This window comes from Lemur catta, chromosome 11 (assembly GCF_020740605.2).
Source record: "Lemur catta isolate mLemCat1 chromosome 11, mLemCat1.pri, whole genome shotgun sequence".
Lineage (NCBI taxonomy): Eukaryota > Metazoa > Chordata > Mammalia > Primates > Lemuridae > Lemur > Lemur catta.
In genome coordinates, this window is record NC_059138.1 from 4113518 (window position 1) to 4122836 (window position 9319).

At 42.8% G+C, this 9319-nt stretch overlaps 1 protein-coding gene and 1 non-coding gene across 2 annotated transcripts; both read right to left on the minus strand.

Annotated features, from left to right (window-relative positions):
• Positions 1–1846: 1846 nt before the first annotated feature.
• LOC123647810 lies at positions 1847–1951 on the minus strand. The gene has a single exon (XR_006738350.1). It is a non-coding gene; the product is annotated as a U6 spliceosomal RNA (small nuclear RNA).
• A 5462-nt stretch (positions 1952–7413) lies between these two features.
• LOC123647245 (DNA-directed RNA polymerases I, II, and III subunit RPABC4) lies at positions 7414–7743 on the minus strand. Its single transcript, XM_045564555.1, has one exon. It carries the CDS (start codon positions 7690–7692, stop codon positions 7516–7518), a length of 177 nt encoding a protein of 58 aa, XP_045420511.1. The 5' UTR covers positions 7693–7743; the 3' UTR covers positions 7414–7515.
• Between the last annotated feature and the right edge of the window lie 1576 nt (positions 7744–9319).

Below are 9319 nucleotides of genomic sequence, written 5' to 3' on the forward strand. Positions count from 1 at the left end.
TGACACATGAGGAGCTCCACTGACAGCCCCACTGAGCTCCCAGCCCACAGTCAGTACCAGAGGCCAGCCGTGTGAGTGCACCCTCTCAGACAGCAGCCCCGGCAAGCCCGCATATGACTGCAGCCCAAGCTGCCACTGACTATAGCTGTGTGAGCAATACCAAGAAAGAACTGCTCTGCTGAGCCCGGTCAACTCACGGCCCATGAGAGAAACATTGTATTAATTTCCAAGGGCTGTTGTTACAAACTATGCACCACAAATGTGGTAGATGAAATAACTGAAACTTAATTGTCTCACCTTTCAGGAGGCTGGGGGTCTAAACTAAGGTACTAGCAGGGTTAGTTTCTTTTCAGGGCTGTGAAGGAGAATTTGTTCCAGGTCTCTTTTCTTGGCTTGTACATGGCCATCTTCTCCATGTGTCTTCACATCATCTTCCCTCTATGTGTGTCTGTCTCTGTGTCCTAATTTCCACTCCCGCCCTGCTTTTTTTAGAGACAGGGTCTCACTCCGTCACCCAGGCTGGAGTGCAATGATGTGATGATGGTAGCTCACAGCAACCTCAAACTCCTGGGCTCAAGCAATCCTCCTGCCTCAGCCTCCCAAGTAGCTAGGACTACAGGTGCATGCCACCACATTCAGCTAACTTTTTTATTGTTTGTAGCGATGGGTCTCACTGTGTTGTCCAGCCTGCAAATTTCCACTTTTAAATAGGATACCTGACACATTGGATTAGGGCCCACCCTAAGGACCTCAGTTTAACTCAGTAACGACCCCATCTCCAGATGCAGTCCCACTCTGAGCTACTGGACGTTAGGACTTCAATGTATGAATGAAGGGGGTGCAATTCAATTCATAACAATAATAAATTGTTATTTTAAGTTGCCAAGGTTTGGGGCGATGTATTGTGCTTCAGTAGATAACCAGTAGTTGTGGTAGCTTTGGAGATAGAAGGAAGCACACTTTTCTTTCTTTCTTTCTTTTTTAATTTGTATAAGCACACATTTTAAGGGACATTAAAAGTCCTTAAAACTTGGTAATGGTGAAATCCAGAGACGTGGAGCGAGTGACTGGCCCAGGAATTCCAGCCCAACCTGCCGATCCGTGGCCCAGCTTGTTTTCCATCTTACTATGTGGGTTGCAGACTTGTCAGTGACACGTTTCTTTAAATGTGCCTGGAAGCTTAAAAAGTGCATAAGGGTCATATGAGGGAGTCCATAATGTTCTTGCCAAGAAAAAAGATGATTGATTCGGTATGTAAGGAACTTCAGATACAGTGTGTAGAGGACGATGCATTTTGTGGCATAATAAACATTTTTCAGCACTGGGAAAAAAAAAAAAAGAAAACTTAGTAATGGTGCTGGGTTCAGTGTTTCATGCCTGTAATCCTAGTACTTTGGTACTTTGGGAGGCCAAGGCAGGAGGATCATTTGAGGCCCATTTGAGGCTACAGTGAGCTATGATGCACTTTAGACTGGGCAACAGAGCAAGACCCTGTCAAAAAAACAAAAGAAACAACTTAGTAATGGAATGGAGATGGGCCTGTAGAAGACGACAGGTTTCCTACTCAACAGCTGCCCTTCTTTCTTGTTAATACAACTTGGTTAATTTGGGTTCCAGTTTCCGTTCTCTCCTTCTGGCTCTGTGCTTTACTAAATTCTGGCTCCATTCTCCTTCCCAAAAGTTAAATCTTAATTAACTTAAGAAAAGCATGATAATTACATTCCTATTATCAGAGATTGGATTAAGGAAAGGCATATGACTCAATTCTATGAAATATGAGGTAAGTCCGGTGAGGGTGTGAGGATGTTTCTGGAGAAAGTTTCTTTTTTTTTTTTTTTTTTATTAAAAAAATATGGAATGCTTCACAAATTTGTGTCATCCATGCACAGGGGCCATGCTAATCTTCTCTGTATCATTCCAATTTTAGTATATGTGCTGCTGAAGCAAGCACTGGAGAAAGTTTCTTCTCTTTTAAGAAAGACACAAAGAAGTGATAATCCTTTCCCAGGTCCTTGGTGACATTGTGGAGGCACTGACTTAGACAACCTTGAAGTCACCCTGGCTCAGGACTCCTGGTTATGAGATTCTAAATCCCATTATTGTGTAAGCCTTTTTGAGTTGAGTTGTCTGTTACTTATCTATCACATAGGTAGTTAACTATTGAGGAGCTCAGAAGAAGACAGAATTCTGGGGTGGAAATAGAAATTTCCTAGTCATTTGAATATGAATGGGCATGGGTACTTATAGGTATATCAACAGGGAAAAAAAAAAAAAGCAAACTTCAGTAGAAAAGAGGTAAAGGATATGTGAGGAAATGTCCCGTTTATTTACAGTATTCCCCCCTACCCATGGGCATACATTCCCAGACCCCCAGGGATGCCTGAAATCATGGATAGTAGCAAACCCTCTACATACTGTTTTTTCCTATACAGACATACCTATGATAAAGTTTAATGTATACATTAGGCACAGTAAGAGATTAACGACTAATAAACACAAGCACCGCAATACCCAGTCAGTCTGAAAAACAGAGACAGCTACTAAATGACTTAACAGGTGGGTATCGTATACAATGTGGATATGGTGAACAAGGGGATGATTTATGTCCCAGATGGGACAGAAAGGGACAGCATGACATTTCATCATGCTACTCAGAATGGCATGCAATTTAAAACTTATGAATTGTTTATTTCTGGAATTTTCCATTTGACATTTTCAGACCGTAGTTGACCTAAGGTAACTGAAACTATGGAAAGCAAAACCACAGAGAAGGGGAGATACTGTACTCAACAAATATTTACTGAGTGTCTACTATGTGCCAGGTACTTGTCCAGTCTCTGGGAATAAAGCAAAGGATAAAATAATACAAAATATCCCTGTTTTTTTGCAGCTTTATTCCAGCACTGGCCTACGAAAAAAAGAAGCAAATGGCCAATAACTAGAAAATGCTTAACTTCAACCATTATTGAAGAGGTACAAATAAATTATATATTCACTTACCAACTTGGGAAAAATTTAAACTGTTGCATACTGCATTGTCAATAGCATGTTGAAACAAGCACGCCCACAGACTGGTGTGACTACGACTTTGTGCAGCCTGACTGAAGATCAGCTGGGCAATACAGACAGCCCCTGGGTCCAGATGAGCCAACCTACAGCATTCTGTGCCTTTGAACGGGCTCCCAAGGCTCCCCGTAAGGACAATTTAGAATTAAATAATTAAATTAATAATTCAGGAACTAGTTTCTTCCTTGCATGTAAACAAATCCTCATGGCATAAGTGGTGCATTGGCGTAGCATCTCCACCCTAAGTGGCTGGTCTCATTGTTTATACGGTTACTTACGTCACTTAACGCACAGCATCACTTTTGTGTTGCCTATTTTATTCAGGTTTTTGAGTCTGTGTTTACCCTGATGATCATGCCTCCAAAGTGAAGGTCCACTGCAAGTCCAGGTGAACCCACAGCGAAGACAAAGGTGGTTACAATGTAAACGAAAGTGGAAATAATTAAGTGTTGGGAGAAAGGCCAGATGCCACCATTCACTGGGAAAGCACTAGGCTTCAGTCGCTCGACTATCGGGACGATTATAAAGGATAAAGTGAGAATAATGGAACATGTGAAAGGCAGTGCTCCAATGAAAGCATCATTTATTACTAAGCAGCGTAGATGATTAATTATTGAAATAGAAAGGTTATTATTGGTTTGGTTACAAGATCAAAATAAGCATAACATTTCTATTAGCCTAGCATTGATGTGACATTAGATGAGTGTTAACGTTTAATATTCTTTTTTAAAAATTTCTCCTATCTCCTATGTAAAGATTTTTTTATTTCTATTTTTATTTATTTATTTATTTTTTTTTTTTGAGACAGAGTCTCACTCTGTTGCCTGGGCTAGAGTGCCGTGGCGTCAGCCTAGCTCACCTCCAACTCCTGGGCTCAAGCGATCCTCCTGCCTCAACCTCCCAAGTAGCTGGGACTACAGGCATGCGCCACCATGCCTGGCTAATTTTTTTTTAAATATATATTTTTAGCTGTCCAGATCATTTCTTCTATTTTTAGTAGAGACGGGGTCTCACTCTTGCTCAGGCTGGTCTGGAACTTCTGACCTCAAGCGATCCTCACGCCTCTGCCTCCCAGAGTGCTAGGATTACAGGCGTGAGCCACCGCACCCAGCCGTAAACATTTTTTTATGAGTTTGTTTTCATGGTGTGTTTGTTTGAGTTAAATGAAAGAGCACAATGGTTTCTGTAACATTATTATAGTACAGGAGTATTATTATTATTACAGTATTACACTGTGTTATTATTACCACATATGAGCCATTGTATTGTTATTATTATTACCATATATGCGCTGTTGATCAGGGATCTGAGTTACATACAAATCCAACCTAAAGATGTTCTCAGGAATATATCTCATCCGTTAGCTGGGGACTACCTATAGTTGTCAGAATTCCATCAAGATGTTCCTTGTGGCAGTAAAACCCCAGACACCAGCAAATTATTCATCAATATGGCACTGGTTAGATCGTTTGTGTATGATACAATGATACAATAAAGTAGATCTGTATATGCTAATTTGGAAAATGCTTAAAGATATATTATTAAATGAATAGTACAAAGTACAAAACAGTGTGTTTAACATGATCCCTTTTGTATAAAATTCTTTTAAATGTCATAGAAATTCATATATGATAATATATGCCTTACAGTTGGTGTGTGTGTTTTCCTAGGAGGAATTGCAAGAAAATGCTATTAATGTTTATCCTTTAGGGGAAGGAAAGAGTGGGATAGTCTTTCACCGACAAACGTCTCTTTTGTTTCATTTTATTTTTTACTGTAGCAGACACTGTGAATTGGCTCCCTGACGGCATTGAGAACAGTGCCCCCACTTCCCCCATGGCGGAGGTGGAAAGCAGAACTGCTCATCAACTTATACTCCCTTGCAGCTAGGGTGGCCTTGTCACTATGCACGTGTTAGCCGAGGACAGTAAGGAAAAATGTCTGGGAAAGCCATTTAAAATGGATTCACTTTACCACGCAGCAAGAACCTCCAGCTCCAGGAAGCACCTTGAGATGCTGACCACTCCTGCAGCTGGGGCCACTAGCCTGCTACCCACTACCTTCCAAGAAGGTTCTGAGCCTCAGAACATGTCTACAGAATAGAGTTGATTCTTTCTGGACAATTAGTGAAGTACTGTATCACAGAAGGGGATTTCCAGCTAGGAGACACATTTTTTGGCAAGGCATCTATCCAGAAGGGGTTGGGGGCAACTGACCTTTCCAGGTCTTGGGAGAGAGACATTGCTGGATGATGTTGCACAAAGGTGGGCTCAACAAACCCACCTTTGCGTTTGGGTCGCAGAGGAGAACACGGCTGCCTGCTCCCGCAGCCTTCGCCCTCGGCTCTCTGCCTTGGAACAAGGACACCCTGCCCGGAGCCCCAGCAGCAAGATTACAATCCTGAAGATAGAAACCAGTGCTAAGGTGGCAGAGCAAGGAGGCAGCAGCAGTCTGGCAGTTGGTGACATCCTGGACAACCCGCATCAGGCCTGGACCGCTCATCCCCAGAATCCCCCATTACCTAGAAAAGCAGACCCCACCTGTTGAAGCTCTGCTGGTCCAGTTTTCTGTCGCTTGCAACCAAACACATTCCCAACTGTGCTGGATGTTTCTGTTGGCCTCTCCAGGTCCCCTTACTGCGTTTTCTACTGCTCAGGCCCCAGAAGGCTGGCTGGGCTGGACGACAAGTCACGCTCAGTGCCCTGCAGCTTCTGGTCAGGCTTGGCTGATGGCAGCATATGTATACGCTAACCCAGAAACTCTGCTGCTCCGAGTTTACACTGTTACATGTTTGCAAAAGCACACCAAGATACACTTACGAGGATGTTTATTGCAGTGTTGTGTGAGACGGCAAAATACTGGAAACAGCCCAAATGTCCATCAACAGGGCGCCTAGTTGAATGAAAAGCGGTTCAGCGTACATTAGAACACTCTGCAGGAATTCAAAAAGGGACAGTTCCGGACATGCTGACAAGGAAAGAGCCCCAGGATATATTTTAAATGAAAAAAAAAAGTATAGTATGATATAATCTGTGTAAGTAAATGGGAGCATACACAGCTATTTTTTTTTTCAGAAAGGATAAATAAGAAACTATGGCTACCTTTTTTTAAACCTTTCTGAAATACTTAAGTGTTCTTACCATGTCTTTCTTCTTTAATTTTTGTGATCATTATTTTTTCAAATGTCAATAGAGCTATCTGTTCAAGGCCTGTATTTCCCTCGGTTCCCCGGTAAGCAGAGCGCGAAGTGAAGGTTTATGTGCGTCTCCTTTAGCAGGGAGTGAGGTCCAGGGGAGTGGCGGTGGGGGTGGGAACGAGGCAGGGAGGTGGCCAAGACGACCGTGTGTTGATGATCCCACTGACCACCACTAGGAGCGATGGGATGTTCAGTCTCACAGAGCAGCCTCTGAAAAGCCACATAGTCTACAGATCAGGACAATCTTCCCATGCAGAAAGAGGGAAGAATTTGTTCACTGGCTCTAGTATGCTACCATCCAAAGATTTGCCCCCAGGGACATTAGCTGCCCCACCCTTGGGCTGTGCATGTGCTGGCGCCCAGCTGGCAGCACCCAGGGGCCCAGGACAGAGCAGTGCCGGGGGAGGGCAAGCAGGTGGTCGGGGCCGTGGCCCGCCTGGTTGTGGTAGCAGTAGCTGGGACTAGAAGCAAATGAGGTCGGGAGAGCGAGGTCACACATCAGAGGTGTCTGACACATGGGTCTTCTGTAATTGTCCCCTAGATGCTATGTTCATTTCTGAGGGCTGCTGCAACAAGTTACCACAAATTGGGTGACTTAAAACAACAGGAACTTATTTTCTCACAATTCAGAAGTCCAGAAGCCCAAAATCAAGGTGTCAGCAGGCTTGGTTCCTTCCTGGGGTCTGAGAGACAGACCCTGTCCCGTGGCATTTTTCTGGCTTCTGGTGGTCACTGGCAATCCTTGCAGTCCCTTGGCGTGCAGCTGCATAATTCTAATCTCTGCTTCTGTCGTCACGTGGCCGTCTTCCCCCACGTCTGTCTTACATGGCATTCTCTGTGTGTGAGTTTCTGTGTCTCTTCTCCTCTTTTTTTTTTCTTTTGCTTTCTTTCTTTTTTTTTTTTCACGTTCACATAACTTTTATTACAGTATATTGTTATAATGTATTGTATTGTACTGTATGTACAAATATTGTTATAATTGTTTTATTTTTATTAGTCATTGTTGTTAATCTCTTACCGTGCCTAATCTATAAATTAAATTTTATCATAGCTATGTACATATAGAAAAACATAGCATATGTAGGGTCTGGTACTATCTGAGGTTTCAGGCATCCACTGCGAGTCTTGGAACATATCCCCTAAGGGTAAGTGGGGAGCATTACCGTATGTCAAACCAAAAGCTATACAACAATGAGAAACATTAATGGGCAAATCCAAGTATAAATGAAGACAATCCTCTGAATTCACAGGTTTCATCTGGCATCAAAAACCACCAATCTTTTAGTCCTTTTCTTGTACATTATTCTGTACCCACACTCTCTGCATCTGATCGGATCCCTGGATTTTATTTCATTTTCTGTGTGACATTCTCCACAGATATATATCATTGGCTGCTGCTTTGGTGGCTGAACGTCTTTCTGGGTGTCCATTGTTAGTCCCTAAGCAGCACAGAGAAATTTCTCACTCCGCGATTCCAAACAAAACCCCTCTTTTGCTTTCTTTCTTTCTTTCTTTTTTTTTTTTTTTTTGAGACAAGGTCTTACTCTGTCCCCCAGGCAGGAGTGCAACAATGCTAACATAGCTCACTGTAACCTCAAACTCCTGGGCTCAAGCAATCCTCCTGCCTCAGCCTCCCAAAGAGCTAGGATTACAGATATGCACCACTGCGCCTGGCCTCCTCTTCTTATAAAGATGCCAGTCATGCTGCATTAAGGGCTCATGCTATTCCAGTGTGATCTCATCTTAACTGGCCTAATTATACCTGCAATGACCCTGTTTACAAATAAGGTCACATTCTGAGGCTCTGGGAAGGACATGAATTTGGGGGGACACTATTCAACACAGCATGATATGTTTTTGTATTCTAAAAACTAATCAGGGCCAGGTGTGGTGGCTCATGCCTGTAGAAGCAAGGTGGGAGGATTGCTTGAGGCCAGGAGTTCAAGACCAGACTGAGCAAGAACTTATCTCTACAAAAAAATAGAAAAATAAGCCAGGCATGGTGGCACCTGTCTGTCATCCCAGCTACTCGGGAGGCTGAGGCAGGAGGATCCCTAAGCCCAGAAGATGGAGGTTGCAGTAAGTTCTGATGATGCCACTGCACTCTAGCCAGGGTGACAGAGTGAGACCCTGTCTCAAAAAAAAAAAAAAAATAGCAAAACCAAAATTATGTCAGGCTGGGCATGGTGGCTCAAGACTATAATCCCACCACTTCGGAAGGCTGAGGCAGGAATATCTCTTGAGCCCTAGGACTTTGAGACTAGCCTGGGCAACACAGGAAGACCCTGTCTCTACAAAACAAAATTAGCCCATCATGGTGGCTCACACCTGTAGTCCCAGCTACTCGGGAGGCTGAGGGAGGAGGATTGTTTGAGCCCAGGAGTTTGAGGTTGCTGTGAGCTATGATGACACCACTGCACTGTAGCCTGGGTGACAGAGCAAGACTCTGTCACACACAAAAAAAATAATAATTAATGCTATTTCAATATTATTTTTAAATTGAAATGAAAAGAATGTTAAGGAACACAAATATCCCAAAGGAAATTCTCATTGTTTGTGAGGTTGGTTTGGGTTCCTCGCCTGTCACTCCACTGGTTTCCTGACACCTTGATCCATCTGAAAGACAGAAGTTCCCCTTCCCTTATCACTTCGTGCATGGCCTCTGTTGTCAAGGATCTGTCAATGGTCTAGTCTCCCATAAAACATCCGCTGGCCTAGATCAACTGTCCACTACACCACAATAAGATGATGTTTGAGGCCAGAGGGAAACTCTTCATTTTACTACATTGTTGACTTCTTTCCATTTAATATGAAAAACATTTGCAACGTGGCATATGTTTCTGCTGGAGCACAAATTTCTCAGTATAAAATTTTCTAACTTTTTGGTTTCAGAACACTTTTAGCCTCTTAAAAATTACAAAAAGCCCCCCAGGAGATTTGTTTATGTGAGTTATATGTCTTGATATTTACCATACTAGAAACTAAAATGGAGAACATTTAAAAACATTTCTTTATTAATTCATTTTAAAAGAATAAACCCATATCATGTTAATTTAA

What these genes read in the sequence shown, in the direction of transcription:
- LOC123647245 (XM_045564555.1), bottom strand. Translation starts at nt 7,692, where the DNA reads ATGGACACCCAGAAAGACGTTCAGCCACCAAAGCAGCAGCCAATGATA.